The 25,095-nt window shown below is 39.8% G+C and overlaps 1 protein-coding gene across 2 annotated transcripts; it reads right to left on the bottom strand.

The window, feature by feature from the left end:
* Positions 1-2: 2 nt before the first annotated feature.
* LOC122076546 (histone acetyltransferase HAC1-like) lies at positions 3-24,564 on the bottom strand. Of its 2 annotated transcripts, XM_042641899.1 has the most exons (17): positions 24,082-24,564; positions 23,516-23,624; positions 22,971-23,253; positions 22,377-22,868; positions 21,799-22,295; positions 20,428-21,687; positions 10,803-11,099; positions 10,344-10,622; positions 9,300-9,428; positions 8,897-9,097; positions 8,614-8,756; positions 8,198-8,510; positions 7,769-7,908; positions 5,177-5,255; positions 4,179-4,571; positions 701-918; positions 3-603 (listed from the first exon to the last, which is right to left on the bottom strand). In XM_042641899.1, the coding sequence occupies exons 1-17, from the start codon at positions 24,273-24,275 to the stop codon at positions 489-491; spliced, it is 5,142 nt and encodes a 1,713-aa protein (XP_042497833.1). In that variant the 5' UTR covers positions 24,276-24,564; the 3' UTR covers positions 3-488. The 2 variants fall into 2 exon arrangements, with proteins under 2 accessions (XP_042497833.1, XP_042497832.1); XM_042641898.1 differs by having other exon boundaries at positions 20,428-22,295.
* Positions 24,565-25,095: the final 531 nt, after the last annotated feature.

Here is a 25,095-nt window from a genome sequence, read left to right as displayed (position 1 = left end):
AAAAAAAAAAAAAAGGAATTCTTTTTCTTTATCTTTCAGACAAATTATGACATCTATAGTACACCAGTCCACCCAACGATGGCACTGAAATACAGCGTATAAATCAAAGAATAACCTCAGCGGGGCAGAAGATTGATCAATATTCTACTCCAACTAGCATATTGGAAGGATATGGTTAGCAGTGCTTGAAGTGGGCGACTCTGGCAGGTATACTCTACTGACTGTACTGCAGAGTGTTTATGGCCATCAATACCATCATGCCAGTAAAAAACCAACAGATCACACCTTTTGGTCTCCATAACCACCCTCTCCCCAAGAGAAGCTCCTAGAAGATCTGCTGGTATTCCTTTCCCTTCAGCATATAGTTGTTAAGCTTCTCCTTCAAAACAGTTCTTGGAGTAGCTCATTTGATCACCCCCTTGCACATGATCAACATCGTTTCTCTCAAGGCTCTCTGTCCCAGAAGTCTATCATTATGTACAAATTCATCATCCTGTATTCCCTGCAACCTCCGCTGCTCGTTGTCTCATCATCTCCATCACTGCAGCCCTCCGCCGAGAATCAGACTGCTGCTGCAGCCTCCTTAAATGTTCTTTCAAGTCCCTGGGCAATTACAACATGTAAACAGAACACTTAAATATGTTTTATACAACAAAAGGAGGTGACAAATTTTCAAGATGGGAGAAACTACTATACGTACTTGCAGCGTGGTACATGGCATTCAGATTCTTTGCATGCTCGAGCATGAAGTTGAAGAAGATACCACATTTTCTTACAAAGAAGACAACCTCCAGAAGCACGAATTTTGCATTGAATGCCGTGGCGGAAAAGCCCCTTAACTTTGCGGCAATTCGGGTACTGGCACTGTGGAGAGCGGCACTGAGAAGCATGCACCAGAAGATCAAGCATTTTCCTTAGCTGCAACAGCATATCATCACACATGAGACCTTGTAGTGAAATCAAATATTTCCACTTACTGAGAATAAAATTTTTGAACTACAAGAAAATGACAAAATCCGCATAATGCAAAAAATTAGAATTAGAAGTCTGCTCCAAAATGAGAATAGAACAATCAGCCAATCACATATGACGGACTGGAACAATCAAATCATCCATGGAAGCCCACCTCTCAGGTTAGCCAGCTGTAAAGTTTCAGGTCCCAACTTCACCGAATGACCACGATATTAGGAGTTTTACTTAATGTTTTCAACTGTGTACAGTTGCCAACCAACTTTGACGCTTTATCTACACGTGAAGATTTGATTGAACTGAAACTTGCCGGATAGACAGATCATGTCTGGACAACGTCCACAAAATTTAGCCCCAACAGAGATGCCATGTGTAAGACTTAAGATGGTCGAAAGACTTCCTTTCCTTTGCAAGTATAGAAATTTTTATTGAAAATCAAAACAAACGGAATATGAAAATACTAAATTACAAGAACACAAATGTAAAAGGCTGGAACATCTCCAAAAAAAAAAAAAAACAGACTACTCTTATGGGATATGATATCCCTACCAACCCCGGTACCAATTCATCAGCTAAAGAATTGGATGATCACATCCTCTACCCAAAAGCTCAAGGTGATCTGGCTTTCCTGATTAGATGCAACTAAATCCAAGGAACTCCAGGCATTGCTTCAAGACAACCTCCATCCATTGGATTTCCCTTTCTATATGACATGTGCAAAAGAAAAGAGAATGAGTCCTGTGATTTGTGCAGGGAGTCCCACTCGATTGAGTTTGGGCTGCCCTCCTCTATTCATTATATAGTAGTTTAATCAGCCTATTACAAGTAGGACAGCAGTCCTAGTAGGACAAGAAACATCAAAACATAATAGGAAACTGACTAACTAATCAGTCCAAACTGAACTAGGACTCTCCTACTAGCATAACATCAGTCCTAGCTGAGCTAGGACTTTCCTAGTTAGACTAGGAAAACACCGAGGAGCCTGCACAGTCCGCAAGACTCCTCCTCCTCACGACAGCCTTCTAATACTCCCCCTCAAGCTGGAGTACAGATGTTAATCATGCCTAGCTTGTTACAAATATAGTCCACTCTACCACTCCCCAACGACTTAGTGAAAACATCTACAAGTGGCTCTCCTTTGCGAACATGATTAGTAGAAATAACTCGTTGTCACATCTCTCGAACAAAGTGACAGTCAACCTCAACATGTGTTGTCCTCTCATGGAACACTGGATTATATGCAATATGGATCGCAACTTGGTTATCACACCACAACTGCATAGACGAAGTGCACTCAAACCCAGGTTCTGTCAACAACTGCTTCATCCATATCAACCGACAGGTGACATGAACCACGGCACGGTACCCGGACTCTGTGCTAGACCTAGCCACAACAATCTGCTTCTTGCTCTTCCAAAACACAAGATTACCACCAACAAACGTACAGAACCCAATAGTTGATCGCCTATCAACAAGAGATCCAGCCCAATCAGCATCACAAAAACCCTCAACGCGACCATGGTCCATGATCAAAGTAAAACAATCCACGACCTGGAGCCTTCTTGAGATATTGTAGAATATGAATAACAGCATCCCAATGAGATGTTCGTGGAGAGGAAAGAACTGCAATTTATGCAAGGAAGTCCCAATCGATTGAGTTGGGGCTGCCCTCCTCTATTCCATTATATAGTAGTTTAATCAGCCTATTACAAGAAGGACAGCAGTCCTAGTAGGACTAAAAACATCAAAACATAATAGAAAACTGACTAATCAGTCCTAGCTGAACTAGGACTCTCTTAGTTGGACAACTAACTCCTAACATAACATAAGTCCTAGCTTTCCTGGTTAGACTAGGAAAACACCGAGGGAGGAGCCTGCACAATCCGCAGGACTCCTCTTCTCTTCTCTTCTCTTCTCTTCTAACGACAGCCTTCTAACAGAGTGCATCTAACCATGCTGAACAGCTATCTCAAAGACTTGGATAGATGGTTTCAGCTTCGCTGCAACTGAACCAGAACCAATCAGACCACAGAATACAAGCAGTAAAGGTCCACTCTTGGTCGCTAAAGACAACCCCCTATCCCAGCTGGACCTGTGGTGCCTAATGAGCATCAATCTTAAGCTTAACCATACTAGCTCACAGGAAAGTCCATATATGTTGGGAAATGGAATAGGGACTGTAAAAGATGCCCCTACGTCCCAAGAGATCCCATTATTCTCAATAGAAACACTCCTGAATGATCCACCATTAATCATAAGGATTAGGTAGGACCTAGGAATCTACTACAAAAAGGGATTTTGCCCACCCCAAGTCTTAAGTCTTACAAAAGGACCAACGTCCACCTCATATATAATGAATGGAACAGAAAACGATAGGAATTCCCATATACTCTACAAAGGGCGCGCAAGTGTGTCCTATCAGTCATACCTGAGTACCAACAATTACCATCCCTCCCATATTTGGATTCAGTCGTAAAGTGCCAAAAACTATCCTCCCCCCTAGGAAATCTGGATAAATTAGCTAACTGACAAACTAGAAGAAAAAACTCCCCATCAATCATAAATAGTTAGGACACCAGGCAGACCCCAACATAAGAAGGAAATGAACGGAAGAGAGGCACTATCAGATGTCTCTAAGAAAGTATTTGTTTTGTGGTTGGGGGACGGAGGGGTGTTCTCTACACCAGTGGGTTCAGAGGGTATCTCTACACCAGCACCCAAGTTATGCCACATGGCAAATTGGTAAAGCTAGAATTTCGATGTGGCTAAGTGACACTATTACCAAGATATCTATATGGTTGAAATCGCTACATCACCTACAAAGTAGCATAAGTTTGGGTGCCGGTGTAGAGAAACTCTTCACTATACATTTATATATAGATGGACTTTTTTCTGCCAAAAGGAGAAAAAAGGAAGGAAAAAGATAGAAATGCTAATAAACACCAAGCACATTTCAGTGATACCTCTGGGGCTCATTAAACATTCTCAATTCCAAACGCCGGAAGCAAAGGCAGAACAACCTGCAGAGGGATCCATAGCTACCAATGGAACATTAAGTGGAAAGTGCAGTGCCAACGTAACCACAATAGGCAGTTAAAGCACAAACATGCACTAGTGCAGATAACCATCAGCATATCCAGAACCAATTGATGCGAGCACAAGGAAACACACCTCTACCAACAAAAAAAAAAAAAGAAAAGAAAACACACCTGTACAACTCGTTTTTGCCGAGCTTCTTTGTTCTGTGCATCACGTTCAGCTAAAGAAGGATGATTTGTCAACTTATGAGGATGGTCAACCCCACAATCCTTTTGATAACATGCATTGCATACATCATAATCAGGGCAGATTTCACAACGCCATCCCTGACCAGCTTCTATGTCATGATGACAGATATTGCATGTTGTCACAAAGGCAGGTGCAGTTGGATTATGAAGATGATACAGGACCATCATAGAGGAATGCTTAGCACGTCGTAAAGTATCATATTGATAATGGTTTCCTTGACAAAGACTAAGAAACGCCTGCCTAGTGTCAAAGAATTCACTCTCAAGAATCTCATCTTTATCCTTAGTTTCTGAAGGTACATCAGTCACTTCCACCTGCATGAGCACCATAATTAGAGATCATTGTATCCACAGAAACTCCAATTACAATATCCTGGCAATTGGATCAATATTCATCTCCATTGACACAATATCACAAAAGTATATAGATCACACACTCTACAAGGATGGTTTCCCGTATTAAAGCCTTGTTTTCCAAAATTAGAGATCTCATATTCATGAAAATTTCCAAATGATTTTCATTATTCAGCTTACATGATTTAACTAAGGTTCTGTTGAGTATGTAAAATGTTGTTAAGTATAATTAGAACAAAACTAAAATAGAACATGTAGTAAACTGAAACAAATTAGAACAAAAATATAACGGGAGTTTTGAACACTTCTCAAATAGATTTCTTATCCCTTTGTCATAATTCTTAACGAAAATCAAAGTAATTTGGTCTTCGAGTTTTTCACAGAATTATTTTTCATAATGACTTTACAAATTTTCATCTTGTATTGTTTTTAAACTCAGATAATTTCATGACATTTTACATCCAACCAGACGGAGCAGTAGTTACAGACCAAAGTAAATATGCAGGTGAAGTACAGGCCTAGAAAATAATCTTCCGATAATAAAAATGTAGGATCAGGAGACTCACAGGGAAGAGTGCATGCTTCTCCCGACTGTTGATTGGATGTCTGTCCTTCTCCTCAATTCTCTGTTCAGCTTCATAACACCTATCATTCAAAGGGGGGGGGGGTATCAGCTGCCTCAGTTCTCACGGCTAAACAACCCATGCTCCCCATGACAAGAAGATAAAATTTACTCACGAGCAATGAGAAAAAAAAATGCACTATCAGTACAAGGGATCACATAAAGTTAAATGGTGCATCTAGAAGGTTGCTTGTGGTCAAGGCACCAAGTGTCATCCCAAACAAAGTAGAGTGACCAACCCTAATTTGATTTGATTTTCCGCTTGGACTGCTCAATGGAAACCATGATACTTCTCTATAAGCCCCACCTATAAGTTCTCCAAAGTTCCAGAGTTTCCATTGATTAGCTATTCCATTTTCGGCCATATCATTCGTTCACAATTGAATATCCAAAGCCATTTAGAAAGTAAAGATTTGTTCAATGGAGTAATTCATCTAAATTAAACCCTTATTCTTCTAATCAATTCAATCACCCTACTATCCTCAGGATGGAGTTATGCTGCATACATTTTGTTCTTTCTAAAACAGATTCTGGGAAAGTCAGTGAAGGGAGACAGTGAATTTGGACATTAACTAAATCAGCTATGATAAGAATCATCTTTCCTCCTTACAGTTTCTATGCTTTTACCTTTCAATCCACCCAGGGCCAAGGGAAGCACTAAAGAAGAACCATTAAATGAGTGAACCAAGTAGACTAGATAGTGGTGTATCCTAAGCCTTGCCTTGGTGGTTCATGGTTGCAAAGTGGATTCCAAACCAAGCTGGAGCTGATAGGTACAAAGCATGTCCATATATTTCCCTTTCCAAGCATGTTAATTTCTTTTCCATTCCTTTCTCTCACTGGATCACGAACCAATTTCTGTCTATGGTTCACACCCAAAGGCATTACCATGTATACTTTGGGTAGGGAACCAAATCTGCATTGCATCCTAGCAGCTCATTGAACCAGATTTTCAATGTTTGCTACTGGGAACTTGGCTTTTATTAAAGATTGGCTTTCCGACTGGAAACCGCTTCAAAAAATCTTAAAACAATCCCAGTACTTCAACTGGTTACCAAAGACCCCACGGAATACCAACATACAACAAAACGGTGTTCTACATTTTGCTAGAAATCATCAAAATTCAGCAGAATATTTTTATTTTTCTGGAGGTCAAAATTGAAAGCTAAAGGAAATGTTTCAGTCTGGCAAAATTTTGTGCCATCTTGGCTAAAATCTTATGTAAAAATTCGACATTGGAACGAAATTGTTATTGACAAAATTATTGAAATCGTGAGGCCTGATCCCCCCCCCCCTCCCCTTTTCAAACTTATTTGCAACAAGAATTTCTCCCCAAAGAAGTGCTGAACATGTGATTTTCTCACCTTATATCAGTACATAATTACTCCCAATATTATGTATGAACTCTAATGAACCACCTACAACCTGATTTAAGTACTTAAATTCTATTTAATTTTTTATGATTCAGAATTTAAAATTAAATATAAACAGATAAAGAAATTTTGCAAAAACAAAAACAAAACCAAAAAAAAAAAAAACTGCTTCATAACCAATAAGAATGCAATTAAAAAAAAAAAAATTGTAATATCATTATTCATGGAATGTGTTGGTTTACCAGTTTTTGTCACAATGTTGTGCTTTCCCATATACCACTAACCCAAAATGAGATTAAAATGCTAATACAATAAAAATTGTAATACATTATCTTGTCATGTGTCTCATTCCTCTAATTCTCCATACGGATCAAAGCCAACATGGAAGGCCTATTACTTAGGTTTCAAGACCATAAAATCACTTTGGATGGTTTAATTTTGTATCCAATCACTCTTACATGTGTAAATACGTTTAAATGAATCCCCAGATTCATTAGAAAATATGCAGAGTACTTTGACTTGTTCTTTAAAGCATTCCACTCTCTCTGAGGAAACTAAAGGCATCTTGTATATTTTTGTCAAAGTTTGAATATAGCAGGGTTTGTTCACCTTATTTCTTTTTCTAGAAGGCAGAGATGAGTTCAATTATACAGGGATTTATATTGTTGGGTCATCTTAAGATTGAGATAGACATCTTCAATGATATTGTTGGACCTCAATCAATATGGATGATCCATGGATACAGGTGAATATCACTGACATTAAAATAAATAAATAAATAAAAATCGAAAAAAAAAGGTGAAGCCAAACACTGTCAACACACACTGCACTGGGGATCTAGGAGAATGTCTTTCTCCCAGAAAAACTGGCTGATTCCTTTTGTATAGTTGTGGGCATTGTGGCTTTATTGGCCTTGTAAAGTATAGAAAACCCCATTTTCTCCTTTTTTTGAGGGATATCCTCTGTCCCTCCCCTTGGTAGAATTATTATTTAGCCAAAAAACAAAATACAGATGTCCAGATAGTAAGGTTAAATTAGCCATCTCCATCCGCCTAGTAGGGATCTTATAAGAGAGCTAACATATATAATTTTCGATAAAATTTCTAAGAGCTGGCGAGGAATGCCGGAAGACAAACAGATAGGGAGGAGTAGAGGACACTTACTTAGCACAAAGCTGAAAATTTTTGCATTGATTACAAACCCAATGATTTCCAGACACCATAAGAATACAACAGTGAGAGCAGGCATGCTGCAAATGAACCATGATAAAATCTTCCTTCATTGGACAGATAGTTTCACCAAGCTGCAGAAGCAAATCATTAAACAATCGTAAAATAACAGGAGTTAAACTTGGAAAACAAAAATGGCATTTGAAAATGTCAAAACAATGACCAGTTAGCAAAGCTAAATTTATATTACCACTACTAAGTCTAAAGAAAACTCTTTAGCAAAAGAACTCTTTAAAAACACAGCACAACTAGATATTTTTGACTTTCTAAATAACTCATAGGACAAAATCAAATGCAAATAAGAAAACTTGAAGGTGACATCAGAAAATGACAAATTTAAGAGAACATGGGAGACGAGCTTACTTTTTGCATTAGTAAAATATCTTTTGAGGCATTGCCTGAAAGATCCGCTTGTCCAGCAGCTTTCAGGGCCCTTTTTGTTATAGTCTTTTTGGTTTTTCCTTTCTTTTGTTGTTTTCTTCCATCTTCTTCCTGACGGAGCTGATTAATTATATCCTCTGCAGCACCAGGCCAGTAGTCGCCATCAAAATATGGCAGTCTAGCTGCAGTTACCTTAGCCTTACATTCACCAGTAGATACAAAAAAATGATCATATAAATTAGTCAGGTCGACCACTATATTTTCCTTGGCTGCTTTTCTTAGCATCGACAAATACCTGAGGAAAGATTATCGTGCATCAGTTGAAGAAAAAAGTTAAGCAAAACCAATAAGAAAAAAAATGTTTTGTAAGATCTAATTCAGTAAGTTAAAAGGCTCACCATTCCCTGAGTTTATCGGATTTTGGTGTCTTCTGAATTTCAGGATGACAGTATAAAATATAATCTTCACCCTTCAATGGTGGGCAAGCCCATATATAGCAGCTTGTGAAACCACGTTTCTTGCAATATTCAAGGTATCCTATCTGAAATGGAAGAACAGGAAAGTCTTCATCAGAGACTACCCTAGGAACTCTTAAAGGGATAACTATCAAATAAGCCCAAACAAATCAATATTTTGCATGAATTTACAAAGTAGAAAAGGAAATAGGAATACTAAACATACAAGAATTTCATGGTAAACAAATGTGCGAAGAGCCTCCCCAGTAACTGTTTTAACTTCAGGTCTGAAGTATTTGACAGAATCCAGATACGAAAGATATACTCGCCGCTGATTTGGGAACTGGCATTCTGAACCAAATTCTTGAACATACATGCCAAAGAGGCAAACTTCTACACCTTCAATCTTCTGAAATAACAGAATTACCTGGAAGAAGCATTTGCGAGCTATTATATTTGAGTCTTCAGAAGGTGCAAAAGGTAATTGGAAATAACAAATTAAGATACAGATGGATTATGAAAGAAAAAAATAAACGGCCATTGCTTTCAGCAGGTATCAAATGTCATTGGTTATATACGAAACAAAGTACATTCCCATTTAAAACACTTCAACTTCAGGTCATGCACACCTTTGATTTATATGGAAATTCCAATGGATAATTCTCCTCTTGAAAAATCTCCAAAAACCGTTGCTTCACTTCCAACTTTTTGTCTACAGATGATACCACTCTAATTACAAGTGCTTCTGCTCCTGGAACCTGGTAATATCAACTAATAATTAGCTTAAAGAATAGAAATAAACAAGAAACAAAGGTTGAAAATAGGAACAAACAAGCAACAAAAGTACAATCTAAGCTAAAGTAGGAAAAAAAAAAAAAAAACTAGTATCAAATGAGAACATAGCTGTCGAGGCGAGTAGGTGACCCAAGGCATCGGCGGGGTCGCCTAGGCAACTAGCATGCAATTTATGTAATATAGCAATGATAATTTTATATAGCTTAAATGCAACAAAATCCATCAATGCAAATATGATATAGTTATGATAGTAATGACCTAATGTTAGAAAACCAACATATAACAAACAAAACATAGGATATAATATAAGCATATTTATCAAAAAACAAAACATAAATCAACGTAAACTCGTGAAGTATCAAACAGGGTGTGTTGTCACCTTAGACTCAAGGAGGAGCTAGGCGCCACCTTGACATCCATATAAAGGACAAGTAACTATTGTTTTGGCAACAGCATGCAAAACCCTGAATTTCCAAACTTAACTACGAGATAAATACACAGTAAGTGTATGAAGAGAAAGGAGGGAGGGAACTAATATCCAAAATAACATCTTAGCATTATACTGCAGCCAGACATGTATACAAGAAGAAGCTGTTGAAGAGGCCCCTTCTACTGCCTTAAGCTGCTTCTAAAACTAAGAGTCTTGGAACATTTTAGTTTTGGAACATACACATACACTATGACATACACATACGCTATGGCAAATATTTCGGAAAGACATCTGTCTGATGACTCTGATCACAATTGAGCAGATAAAAGTACTTAAAGAGACGGTGTCACAAATTTTACATCATGAAATTTGAAGATGGCTCATTGTGTATCTAACAAAAAAGACAAATTACGTAATTGCTAGTTTCTAAAAATCAGATAAAGATCACCTCATCATAACTCTTCCCCAGAACCCTTGCCCTCTCTTGTCTCTCTTGTTTCAGTCGCCTAAAAAGTCGCTGCTCTATTTGGTCACTGAGGATTGTTCTGGGCAAATCCTTCGCACCAAGAACAGCACTCTGTGGTAAGGGCTTACGCTCTCCCCTTTCAATCTCATGTATGTAGCAATTAGGACAAGTGTATTCAGCTTGCCCCCCATCATTTCTTCGACCATTGAAAAGAGCACATATTTGATGTTGCCAAGCCTCACACTTATCACACTGAACCCACTGCAAGCACAAACACCCAAGGAACAAATCAGAGTAATTCTTTCCACCATCAGTCCACAGTGCAAGTAAATAAATCTCCCACTCCCACCACCCCTCTCCCCCCCCCCCAAAAAAAAGGAAAGGAAAGGAAATAAAAACAATGTAAAGAGAAAAAAGTAAGAGCAAGGGTGTGGAACTCACCCACTCTTCAGTTTCTTCATCATTTCTTTTTTTCTCCAGCCTTGCCTTCGGAATAGGAGTCCCATCAACCTCAATGATGTCTCCACGAGCCTCATTGTAGCAAGGAATACAAAAGTAGTGCCGTGTCTCACCAGTTCCCATGGTATAATACATGGCATTACGCTTGATTCGTGCACCACATGGTGTGCAATATAGAGGAGGAGGTTCAAACGTAAGTTTCTCCACCGCACACAGCTGACAAGAATTGTCACTCATTGAATGCTCCATTGCCTGGTTTTTTTCTGCCTTTGCTTTACTCTGTAAAAGCAGATAAGAAAAAGATCATCCAAGAAAGTGAATACCACAGAAGAAGAGACAAATTAACCAAGCAATTCGACAAAGTAACATCAACATGCTATCAACATTTTAACGTTAGCAATGACCTCAATAAAATCATCAATATTGGTCTTGTAATATATTATGGAGTGAAATAACTAATGCAGTAAAAAATTATAGTCTCGCCACCCATGTATCTTAGAAAAATAATGGGTATCAAGGTGACAACAGCATTAAGACAATCTTCAAAACTTGGAATCAGCCTCTCCTGTGAAGCAGGGGATAAGGCTTCATACATTTGCCCCTCCAAGAACCTGCAGTAGCAGAAGCCTCGTGCACTGGGACGCTCAGTGGTGTTTCTTGCACCTAACAAAGTGTGATAGTTGTCCTGGTGTCTAGGCAACCCTAGGCATTGGAGAAGGGAAAAAAGCAAGGCTACATCAACAATGCATCAAAGCATCGCCTAGGCGACCAAGGAGCCGTTCCAGCAAAGGGCACTTGGTTGCCTAGGTGATGCCTTGACAACTACGGATGTGTCATGCTGAAATAAGCCAGGAGGGGGGGAAAAGGTATCAGAAGCACCTCATAAACAAAAACATTTTCCTCTGCAAATGTAGGTGTTGGAGAAGGGAGTAACAAGAAAGGAGCATGGTTTCAGACGACAGCTTCGAGCTAGGCAGTGGCCTGGTTTGGAACTGAAAATTTATCCAAATTTCGATGTAAGTGCAGGTGTTTTAGGTGGGCAAGGGGGTGAGGGGGTGAGGGGGTGAGGGAAAGCTTAAACCCACACTAGGTAGTATCATTGTCTTTCTCCTCCTTCCTGTTTTCTTCATTTCCTCATTCCCCTGTTCTCCCTTTTTCAAATTCCTATTCTGCAAGAGATTAATTTGAAAACTTTAATTCCACTGAGGTTCTGCTCAAGTTACATCAAAGACGAACAAAACCTCAAATTTCTGAAAATTTTGCCAGAATATAAAACCTTGGGAAGTTCAGGGAGGGCGTTGAAGCACAAGTCTCATGGATAAAAAATTAAATTGAAGCAAGGACAACTTTGGATTAAACAGGAGATTGTAATAAGGATAGGTCACCAGTAGCGTTAGACTCGCGTGATCAATAAAATAAAGAAGCTGATGGTGCAGCAGATAACTCAAGGTCAATCCGTTGATACTGTTAAGATGTGTATATAGTACCCACAGAGGCATTACTGTCAAACCAGGCAGTCTTCTGTTCTGTTTTGTTTATCTTTAGTTTTTATTGTTTAATTTAATTAGTATTCTGTTGCCACAAGGTCTGAAAAGTCTTCTAGTCCTTGCGACATAGTAACTAGACCTTATTATCTATTATGTAAGTTGGTAAGGGGACTGCCACAAGGTGTGGGCTGTTCTTCCTTGCGGCAGTCTTCTCTCTTTGCTTTCTCTCTTCTCCTCCTCCTTCTGTCTTCTTCTACATTGCTAGTTTTGATTTCCTACTTCTGATATTGTTTCATGGTACCAGAGAGAGCTTGATCAGTGCTTGCAACCCTCAACAATACTGCTTTGAGAGATTACTAGTTAGATTTTTCTCCTGTGGTGTGCAGCCCCCCTTCGCTGCAACTTTCTACAATGATGACCTAGTTTATGTCAAACGAAAAACTAGTGTTCTCTTCAGTTATGCTATCTACATGAAGAATACTCCCTGCAAAATATTGTACATGGTGTTAATTATCTATCTAAATCAGCTTAATTAATTTTTTTCTTGAAGGTACCTGGTTTTTTGTTGACTGAATCGATTCCCCCTGGTAATTTAAATCTGACCATCAACTTTATTTGAAGTTTTAGGGCTTTATTATCCCCCCCAGGTATGCACACTTGATTCCCCTTTCGAGACTGATCAGAGTCACATCTCCTACTGCTGGCAGTACCCTGTTTTGGGTTAATTTTTTGCAGAAATGACCATCAGAGTCAGTTGATTTTCTAGGGCCTTATGGCCCTCACATGGAAGGTCCTTCAACTCAATTTGAAGGCAATCTGCCTTTTGGATTGACTGTAATTTTGAATCACCCAAAATCTGGGTGTTTCAAGTTCAGATTTTAATCTATTGATTACTGGTTTCTGGAATCGTATTAGATCAGTGTTAAATTGTGGGGTTTTCTTCCCCGATTGTTTTACTATATATCTCCAGGCTATAAGATCGATAAAACGGTGTCTACTTTATGTTTCAATGACTATATTACTTGCTGGCCACAACTGTGTCTTCCTGATTTTCTCGATTCCACATTTTGCTATTGCTGTTGTGCATGATGACTGATCCCAAAGCTTTTGCTGGCAATGTTAATGTCCAGATTTCTACTGTCAAACCCCAATGGAGTTTCTAATTACCTGTTATGGGCCCAGGCAGTAAAGGCTTATATTAATGCTAAAGGAAAGATGACGTATATCAGATCCAAACCACCACCTTCTGATTTAAAGATTATTGAGTAGTGGAGCATGAGAATGACACTCTTCTCATATGGTTGCGGAATAGTATGGACCCTGCTATTGAAACAAATGTCATGTTCCACACCAATGCCAAAGGGGATTGAGATGACTTGAAGGAAAGCTTCTCCCAAAAGAAGAACAGATCTGATATTTATGATATGTATGATAAAATATTTAACTAAAGCGGGGGGACAAATCTTTGAATGAGTATTTTAGTGCTTTTAAGGGTACCTATGAGGATCTCAATATTCATCAACCTCTTACTACTGATCTAGAACAGTTGAAGATTCAGCGGGCTGAAATTCAAGTTGCAAAGTTTATGGCCGGACCCAGTTGCTTGCTGGGGAGAAGGTACCTTCCTTGAATGAGACATTCTCCCGTCTTCAGTATATTGTTACTCCATCCAGAGCTAACATCTCACCCTCTCATAAGGGAAGTTATGCATTTATTGCCAATTGTGGATGTGGTTCCACTTTTCCTGGGAGAGGTTGAGGCTCACGGAGAATCATGGTCACGGTACCGGTGGACAGCAAACTGACTGATCCTCCAGACAATATTCTTTTTTTGTGGCAAGCTCAATCATACAATTGAGACATGCTGGGCTAAACACGGTATAACAGAATGGGCTCAACAATTAGCTAATACTACTGTGTCAGGCGGTACCATTGAGAAGGTGTCTTTTGCCGACACCACCCTTGCCTCTTCATCTAGAGTTTCTCCATCAGGTTCTATGTCACAATACGACTAAAATCAACTACCTAAACATCTCCAAAATCTTGAGTCATCCAGTGCTCGTTCCTCTTCCACATCTACCTAGCCAGCTGGGCCATATAGGTACATCAACATTTCTTACTACCACATCTTCTACTCTTTGGATAATTGATTTTGATGCTGCTACCCATATAATAGGTAAGTCAAAATTGTTTTCTTCTTTGTCCAAAGTTCATAGTCCATCCCCTATCATTCTTTCTAATTGATGTAGATCTCTACTTTTTTTTTTTTTTTGGGTGAATAAAAATTCATTACCAAGAGAAAGAAAAGAGGGAAATATATAAAAAAGGAGCCACAATAACCCTGAGGGGGATAAGGGAGGAGGGCGGGAGACACCTAGAACCAACAATGAGCTTATTACTTGGAGAGGCAACAACCAGACGGCAGTGGAGAGATTGACGCTTTGAACCAACCTTGAAGAAGATGGCTTTCCAAATCTTATCAAAATAGCAGGAATTGGAAGTCCATCTTCTAAGGTTTCTCTCCATCCAAAGGTGGTTAATGGTGGCATAAAAGGCGAGCTTCCCAACAGTCTTAGTTCGAAGAACCGGCAAAGGTCTATTGATCCAGATCCATTGTCTACGAAGAGGAAGTGGATATCTCCTACCATGCCAGCAAAGACTTAGAATTTTTTCCAAACCAAGGAAGAGAAATGGAAGTTGAAGAAAAGGCGATTTGGGTCTTCGATACCATTCCAGCAAAGGCAACAAGGGGGGTGGGGGGGGGAGACAGGTTATGGCGGTAGCGAAGAAAGGATTGGATGGGGAGACAGCTAGAGAGGATAAGATCCTTACACAAGGCTACTACTCTCAAAGCTTGAAATTCCGGCTTCTTCGTAAACATCTCTGAGCAGGTCATCTCCTGTCAGAACAAGCTTGACCTCATCCAATCTAGGGTCTTCTCTGATCTTCATAACCGCTTGCTTGAAGATGAGGCAAAGCTCCAAGAGGGAAGTTTCTTGCATCAAAAGTCAAGAATCAAATAGCTTGAGCAGGGAGACACCAATTCCGCCTACTTCCATAGATCAATCAAGGCCAGAACCTATGCCAATTCTATCCCCAAGCTTCTTTCCAGATCCGGCATTGAGCTCACCTCGCTTGCGGATATCAAAGCAGAAACAATCTCCTCCTCCTCTAACCTTTTCCACCACCTCCCCTGCCCACTGCCAGATGGTCTCCTGAACAAGTTCATCCCAGACCATCTTCTTCCTTCCCTCCAGGCCATCCCCTCTGATGACGAGAGCGTCCATCCTTTCCCATAAAACCAATAAAGTCTCGGGTCCTAATGGTTTTAGCATGGGTTTCTTTTCTGCTTGCTGGCATATCATCCGTGATGATCTCATCCTTGCCATCAGAAGCTTCTTCCTAAATCCTTCCCAAATTAATGGTATTAACGATATCCTTCTCTGTTTCATCCCCCAGAAAGAGGGTACGCAAGTCATGGCCGATTTTAGACCCATTTCCCCCTGCAATCTTTTTTAATTCATTGCAAAAATCCTTGCCAACAAAATCCAAACTGTCGTTGACTCCCTTTTCAATGCCAACCAATCAGCCTTCATTGCTAGTAGAACCATTGTTGATAATATCATTCTTTGTCACAAGATTGTCGGAGGATTTGAGCGTAAATCTCTCTTCGGCTGCTCTTTTCAAGAATGGCATTCACAAGCCTTTTGACTCCATCCGTTAGGATTTCATTTCCATTGTTTTACTCCACATGTCCTTCCCCTCTTCCTTTTGAATTCATTCTTGTATCCCTCCCCTCGCTTCTCTGTCCTTGTCAATGGTAGCCTGGCTGGCTACTTCTCTACCTTGGTCGGCCTTAGACAAGATTGCCCGCATTCCCCTTTTATCTTCTCTCTAGCCCTCAGGTCTTCTCCGGTCCATCAAATCATTGACTGACCAGCACCTTATCTCTCCCTCCCCAAATGCAAAGGTCTCTTGCTCACTCACCTTGCTTTCGTGAACGATTTAATGATCTTCTCCAAAGCTAACCCCTCTTCCATTACCAACATCATGTCCTCCCTTTCTCTCTTTGAGAGCCTCTCTGGACTCCAGATCAACCTCCTCAAATCCAACCTCTTCCTCTCTAGTGTCTCTAATGAGCGCAAAGCCCAGCTTCTTGCCATCTGTAGATTCTTCCTCAGTTCCCTTCCTGTTAAATACTTGGGCCTCCCTCTTATCTCCACCAGGCTCTCCTCTCACCACTACTCTCCCCTTCTCGGCCTCCTCAGGAAAAAGCTCCAGGTCTGGAAACACAAGCTTCTATCTTATGCCCGTCAGCTGGTTCTAATCAAATCAGTCCTCCAATCCATGTACCTTTATTGGTCTGGTGTCTTTGTCCTTCCCTTTGCCACCTCTAAAGCCATTGATTCCCTCCTATGTTCCTTCCTCTGGAAAGGTGCTGAATTGATCAAATTCCTCCACCCCATGAGTTGGTCTAAGGTGTGAAGCCCCATATCAGAAGGGGGGCTTGGGTTAAGGAAAATCAAAGATGTCAACTCTATTGGCATCCTAAAGCTCTTGGAAATTTGTCTACAAGCACAATAGTATTTGGGTGTCATAGGTTTACTCCTAGCCTCTAAAATCTGATTCCCTTTGGACTATGGACCCCTCCCAAGATGCCTCTTGGATCTGGCGCAAAATCCTTAGCTATAGGCCTTCAGCTCTTGGTGCGATTTCCTATGTTATAGGTAATGGCTCCAATACTTCTCTTTAGATGGACCCTTGGCACCCTTTGGGCATCATTCTTCTTTTGATCTCTCCTAGATATATCTATTCCTCTAGTCTGAATAGGCTAGCCAAAGTCAATGTCATCATCTTTGTTGATGGATGGTCCCCCATCCTCTTTACCCTCCTCTCCTTGTTGATCTCTATCCCTCTCTCCCCCCTATCCCTCCTGGTCACAGTGGAAGAGAGGACAAAATCCTGTGGCACCCCTTTCCCATTGGACAGTTCACCTCCACCTCTGCTTGGGAATTCATCCGCTCCAAAGGCCCCCTAGTGCCTTGGTGCAACATCTGGTTTGAAGGCCACATCCCGCACCATAGCTTCACAGCTTCGCACGCTATCTCTATCTCCCCACCCACTCTTTCCTCATCCACCGGCACATTCAAGTCCCCCCTCTTGTTGTCTCTATTGGAATAGCCCTGAAGATGTTGACCACCGCTTTTTTTCCTTCCCATTCTCTTCTTCCATCTGGAAAAAAGTTCTTTCCTCCTGCTGGCCCTCCCACAAAAGAATTCTTCCTTCGTCTAGAGAGTGGATCTGGATTAATATGACCTATGGAGGCCATATTATTTGTGACAATATTGGGAAGCTTGCTTTTGGAGCCACGATCTCTCATATTTGGATGGAGCGTAAACTCCGTATATGGACTACCAATACTCGATCATGCCATAAGATTTGGAAGGCCATCTATTTTGAAGTCAACTCCAAAATTGGTTGTCTTCGTCAAAGGCATGTTCTTGACTCCCCTGAAAATAGGTTGATGATCTCTTCCTGGGAACTCCCCCCCAATGTATCCCCTCTCTTAGTTAGGGCTTTGGTCCCCCTTTTGTTTTGCCTCATTTAAGGTTTTGTTCCTTCTCCCCCCCCCCTCTTTCCCTTGTATATTATTCTCCTTTGTAATGAATTTATTTATTCATCCAAAAAATAAAAAAATCTAAGTTGTAAAGACAAAGTTATGTTCCGTCAAACTTATTTTAAAGTGCATGAATGCTATTAAAATCCCTTGAAATAAAATAATTTTAAGGACATCAAAACAAAAGATTATTTTTCTGCACTTTTGGTTTTTAAAAATGTTTTAACATGATAAGGTTTATGAAATTTCAAAATTGAGAAAACCCCTAGAATTTGAAAGTTGAAAATTGCCCCTACAATAAAAAATAAAAATAAAAAATAAATCAAGTTTTTGCTCTTGGACTGGAGGGTTGACTTTTTATCCTTTTGGTATTTGATTTTAAATTTATTTCTATTGGATTCAAATAGAGTATTTTCTTATTCATGAATAATATCTCAAGTAAATGAAATAAAAAATATAAAAACATTTACTTATTTAATATTTGACATAAATAAGTACCAAACTAGGCAAGGAGACATGTAGTGCACTAAGGCGGCTGAACCACCTAGGCAATGCCTTGACAACTATGGTAAGAATTGAACATATTTTATTGAATGAATTTGAATGTATTCATTTATGGTCCTATCCTTCATTTTTTTTTTTTTTTGTAAGTGTATCATACCGGTCCATAGCGATACTGATAAGTATCGGCCGATACGATTCGATACAGACTGATACTTTAAACCATGCTTGGAATCAAAAGGTTTTAAGATAAGTAGCAAGAAGACGTATATGGTGTGTAACTTGGATACACAAGGACAAATAACAAGGTGGTGAAATTTGATTAGAGGGGAGTTCCACAAAGTGATTATTTAAGGTATTTGGGCTAATCATAAATGGAGGAGATATAGAAGATATTTTGCAAAGAATTAAAAAAGGATGGATGAAGTGTAGAGGTGTGTCCGGAGTGTTGTATGATCGATACTTTCCTTTAAAACTAAAGGAAAATTTTATAAGACAATCATACGACAGGATATAATGTATGGTGCAGAATGTTGGACAATTAAGAAGCATTGGCAAGTAAACCCAATGTAGAGGAGGAGGATGTTGAGATGGATGAGTGGTAAAACTAGGAAGGATGAAGGAATGATCATATTAGAGCTGGTTCGGGAGTAGCTCTAATACATGGTAAGTGACGAGAAAGTCGTTTGAGGTGGCATGGCCATGTGCAATGAATAAACGGAGGTCTTTGGATGCTCCAGTATGGAGGAGTGATTTGACTCAAATTGAAGGATCTAAAAGAGCAAGGGGCAGACCTAAAGTAACCTTAGGAGAAGTGGTGAGGAAAGGTATGCATAGATTAGGCCTTGTATCAAGTATGATGTAGAATAGAGCTGATTGTAGGGCAAGGATTTGTTGTTGTTTTGTTGTTGTAAAATGAAGACTAAATCTTGGCATATTCACCACCTAGTAAACAAAAAATTAAAGCAAATAAATTTCCACAAACACGCACAGATGGAGCTGATATTTGACATGTGGTCAATCCACATCATTTCCTAAATATCCAACAATAAGAATTGCACACATCACCCTTTCCACGTGGCACAACTAAACACACAGAACAGGTAATGTGATATGGCTTACGCAGATCAGTAATCATTTCACCTTAAGTAATCATCTGACTCAAAAAGATGCCCCTAACAAATAAAGCAAGTGTAAATTAAAGATTAAATCTTGGCATATCCACACCAAACATGGCAATAAGGAAACAAAAATTAAAGCAAATAAACTTACATATGCACACACAAAGAGAACCTCAACAAAGATGACCATAGATTGAATCAACTTTACATAGGTAGAGAAGGCAAATTAATATCTCACAACAAACCTCAACACTTCTCCTAAAAGTTAGGAAACTAGAACACCCCCACCCACACACAAAAAAAAAAAAAAAGAAAAAAAAGAGGAACAGGATTTTAGGCAATTAAAGTAAAGCAAAGGTAGATAAAAGACTAGGTCACAATGCATGTCTACGTCCAACAAGGAAAACAAAAAATTTAAAGCATATAAAAGCTTCATTAGAGAGGGTGAGAGGGTGAGAGAAACATTAAACTAGGAGTTTGAACAATGTCTCAAGGTTTTCATGGGCCAATCAAATCCACTAACAATATCATATTCTCACAGTAGATCAGATTGAGTCCCTTTATCCTCAGAATGAACTAATAGTTGTGCATTCCAAAAAAATATCCTCTAAAGGCATCTTTCGAAAATTATAAAAATGGACAAAAAAGTATAGGGTGAAATGAAATTTAACTCCCTGTAACAAAGGGAAACCGCTGGGCAGATTACACATAAAATAATGGTCCAGCCTCCCATTTAATACCAATTTGGAATACTCATTCACAGAAACTCAAAATGCAGACCAAAGATGTTCATGAAGACAAATCATTAAATGGTTGACAGTACACTTGTTAAAATGAGAACAATTAGCCGCAGGGAAAGGAGCACAATGTATGAATGCTAACCTGGCCAACCCATCGCCTAAGACCAAAAATATGCTCCCGAATTTGCTCGGGAGTGAAAAGTTCAGTCAATGATACACCCTTTATTTTTGGCTTCCCTGATTTGGTTCCAGCTACTTGTTCAGAAGATAATGTCTCCTGCTTTCTTTCCTGCTTAACCTGCTCAATCTCTTTCTCAACTTCCATGCTTTCTTGATTAGCAAGACCAGCAGGCTCAATGGGAATAATATGTTCATCAGGTCTCTCATTGTAGATGTCATCTAAATCATCCTTCTTAATTTCACTGAAATTAGGACTTCTTTGACCAGAACTTACAAATGGTTCCATCTTTACTTCTGTAACCTCAGATTTAACAGACATAGACATGTCAACCTGTTGGCACACTTGGGACTGAGCATCTTGGGGCGCAAGAGGTTGGCTAGTCGCAGACACCAAAAATAGTGGACTCTCACCCTTGGGCATAACAGTCGGTGACTGGTGCTCCAACTTTATACGTTTCACTGAGGATTGTAGGTCTTCTGAAGTTTCAGCAGTTGAAAGACTTGTTTTTGAAGCCAGTTCAGCAGTGTCCCAAGTATCAACAGATTTCCAAGATCCATTGATCTGATTAGGTAAACTCCTGTCAGATGGACGAGAGTGGGCCTGACGATTCAATCGTAAAATATTCTTCACAGGAACACAAACAGGACACTCTGGCCCGCGGCAATTTCTGAAATGTAGAAGCAACGCCTTGGAGGGGTGGCAGCGAGGATACGGACAATTATCAACATTGCACCTCACTATATGCCTGCACAACTTCTGTACAGTTACACAATTAACTTCTGGGCATTTTCCTTCCGGAGCTGAACATGCACGGGCATGATCCAAGAACAGCAACCACCTCTGCTGATTCCTCCATCGCCGTTCTGTTGCATTTCCAGGCCTACAGGATGCATCACTTGAAGTAGGGTGCACCAGAGTATTTTTTGAAGCAGCAATTTTACCAGTGATAGATCCTTCTGAAGATAGATAAGGTCGCTGAGCTTCATCTTGTCCTCTTATTCGCTGATGGAATTCCTCTTGGACATTCTGGTCAAGTGAAGAAAAATCTTTTACATGAGACTTTCCCAGTGATTGAGGATGCCACTGGCCCTGAAGTAAAGTTTCTGTTTGTGTTCCAGCAGGGATGCAACTAAAATGGTTTTCGGACTCCGCCACCTGCTGATTTGGATGCAATAATTGTTGCATTTGATGAGAATCCTGGGAAATTGATGAGCAGAAATCCTGTTGGCCAGAGGGATGAGAAAGCAACTGAGAACAAGTTAAACGGTCATCAGCAGCATTGTTCTGCTGGAATTGATTCTGTAACTCAGAAATCTGGAAATGTTCATGAACCTGAGAATGCAGGATTTCATTATGGGATTCTGTTCCATGCTCCGAGGTTACTTGACCACCTATACTTGATGCCAACTGAGACTCTTTGAAACCATCATTCCTCAACAAAAGTTGTTGTTGCTGCTGAAATTGTTGCTTTTGTTGATGTTGAAGATATTGTTGTTGAAGCTGATGAGGCTGTTGCTGAAACTTCTGCATCTGTTGATGAGATCGTAAAAGAATTTCTCTACCTGATTGGTGCGATTGGAAACTCATCTTTGATGATTGATCGACATCTAGGGGTTTTTCATGTGCAGTCTGTTGTAATGCCTGCAAATTAACTTGAGAGGCCGAACTCGGTTTTGATTTAGCCTGCAAGCTCATTGTGTTTGGATTCTGGCTATTAATAGTAGGCCCGACAGATGTTGCAGTGCCATATATGTTTCCTGACCCAGATAGATTAGCAGCATTCATGGTATACACATCACCTCCAGATTGAATCATATGCTGGGACAGAGCTGTTGTGCAGAAAGAAAAACATCCTATGAGGTTCTTGAGTAAATAAAAGTCCTGAGAGAGAGAGAGAGAGAGAGAGATACTTTGCATCAATTGTTGCTGACGTTGTGGACCAAAGTTCTGACTTAAAGGCTTCGGTGAACTACCATATGAAGAGGCAGGAAGATAACCATCAGACGATGCAGGCCCGTTTATCAGTTGCATATTGTTCCCCATCAAACCTAATCCGCCATTTGGAGCTCCATTTGAAAACCCATAAGACGAAGGCTTCTGTGGCAAGTTAGACCTCATACCAATGCCTATTTGTGATCCAAGGCTTTGCAATATACGGCTGTTTTGACCACCAATATATTGCTTCTGCTGCAGAGGCTGTGATATCATTGTTGATTCAATACTGGAAAACTCAATACCATTAGAAGATTCAGAATTCATAGAGGACTGGGTATTAATCAATCCAGGTGTAGGAATCATTTGGCTTGCAATTCTTTGCACAGCCATTGATGACATCATATTATTTCCACCAGAGCAAATTGAAACATTGGCAGGTGATTGCTGATATCCATTAGATAGGGATCCTGCAGTAGTAGTTTCTGTCACTTTACCCAAAGATGCAAAGTAATTGGTGCTAGCTTATGAAACAATAGAGTTAAAATTATCATCAGACGGAATAAAGTTACCGCCATGAATGCCACCAGCAGACCCATTGGCAGTGGCCAACAAGCTTCCTGTGTTGACGGTGTTTGGTGCTACTGAATTACAAGCATTGGCAGAAATCATGGAATTCTCCATAGAAGTAACAGTTGCATTTGAGCTTCCACCACTTGGCATTCCAGGGGTTGGTATCATTGTGCCAATGGACGAGGAAGAAGAAACAAGATAGTGGTTGTGGCTACCGGGAGTTGGACGTTTGAGCAAAGCTTGTAAGCGATGCTCTAATGTATCCATGTTCATATATTCCTCCTAGTGATACAAAGAAGCACATAAATCAGGAAACTTAACGAGTTAATGTAGAAAAAGATATATGTTCAAAATGAATGGCCGCCATGAACAATAAGAAAGTGAAGACAAGAAACCATGAATGCAAACAGTCTGCATACAGCAGTCAGCTTGTACAGGCTACTAAAAATCAGGGGGGGAAAATATCCTAGCTATTACTCAACTCACCCACCACCCCCACCCCAACCCAGCTTACATCAGCCTAAACCAAACACTCAAATCAAACCTCTGTGGTGGCAGCCTTAAAAAGCAATTCCTCCAAGCGTTTTACAATATCCGGTATCCTTGCCTGCATTTCATGAGATGTCGGTTGTCGCTGCTGGAAAATATGGTAGCTGCACAGGGGAGGAATGAAGAAAAGATAAGGTTGAATCGTAAAGCATACTTCAAACACAAGTTGTTAATAGGGAAACAAAAATGCTTAACATAGTGTACTCAGATAAATAAAAAAGTATTAAATAAGGTTATCTATCATGTTAAATTCATAACAGAGATCCTATAGAATAAAACAAAAATTAGAGGAGATGAAGTATAGGGCTGAGCCGATGAGGACCTAGACATGGAACTGCCAAATTTTCCGAAAAGAATTCAGCAAAATAGTCAAACAAATGTTTACCCCTGGATTACTCTATTTTGGTATCCACTCCCATTCTTTTAATGCATTGTACCAATAGCAATAAATTCCCAGACACGTGAAATGTTTAAATGCAATAACCAGACTCACGTGACAAAGAAAGATCCTCAGCTCCAACTGATTTGGACACCACAAGAAAAAAAAAAGTTAAAACTTACATTCTTTCCCGCATATATTTGCGCACCATAGCAAACTCAGGATCCATATTTCCTGTACCACGAAAACCACCTAAACTTTGTGTCTGCAAAGGTAGAGAATTTCCATTTGGCTGAGGTAGACCAGACACCTGAGAACCAGCTTGATTCGGTACCTGCCCTGAAATCTGTCCCGACATATGCGCCTGCACATGCATCTTTCCTGTGAACTCTTTAAGTACAAAATACTCCAACACTTAAAATCTCACAATTCCACCACTGGGACCTCCAACACCAACCAAGACTTGTAAAGCCATCAAAATGAAGTAGGATAAAGCAAAAGGCCTGAAACCAAATCAATGAGACCATTAGCCTCATTTTAGATCACCGACAACCCTCCACTGATGTCCTCATTAACCGATGAATCTGGGGTGCCTCCAACTCAAGAATTTGTCCCTAATCAGGAGTTGAACTGTGCTGGAAGCATACAGCAAATTGAAGTCAGCATTTCAGCCTTTTGACCAGAAAAGGTCAATGCATAATCAAATTATTAGAAGCATACAATTTCATGGAGACTCATCTACCCAGGAAAACAAATCATGGACCATCACAGTCATAACCAACATGAGAGAGAGAGAGAGAGAGAGAGAGAGAGAGAGAGACTCAGAATACAATACACTGTAAATATGATACAAGGGAAAACAAAAATGAATCGCTTGATGTATAGAAGACAAATTGAACAGCTCACGTGATGCAAGTCCTATAAATTTCCCAACAAGAATCTAGGTATCATAGTTTTTAAGGCGCTGCTAAGTTGTCGCCTTACTAACGCCTTGGCGCTGATGCGGTCTAGAGATGGTAAGGCAGTGCTCCGCCTTCTGTGAAGTGGCGCCTTATGGGTTTTTTTTTTTTTTTTTTAAAACACATTTTAAAATTACTTGATGAAGATTCCAAATATAGATTTTTTTTTTATAGGTGTATAGTTTTGTTAACACTTGAGATGTGTGGGATCAGCTTTACTCCACAAAAAATAACCAA

The sequence above is a fragment of the Macadamia integrifolia genome, chromosome 4, assembly GCF_013358625.1.
Source record: "Macadamia integrifolia cultivar HAES 741 chromosome 4, SCU_Mint_v3, whole genome shotgun sequence".
In the NCBI taxonomy this organism is placed as follows: Eukaryota; Viridiplantae; Streptophyta; class Magnoliopsida; order Proteales; family Proteaceae; genus Macadamia; species Macadamia integrifolia.
This window is presented reverse-complemented; position numbering and strand designations above follow the sequence as displayed.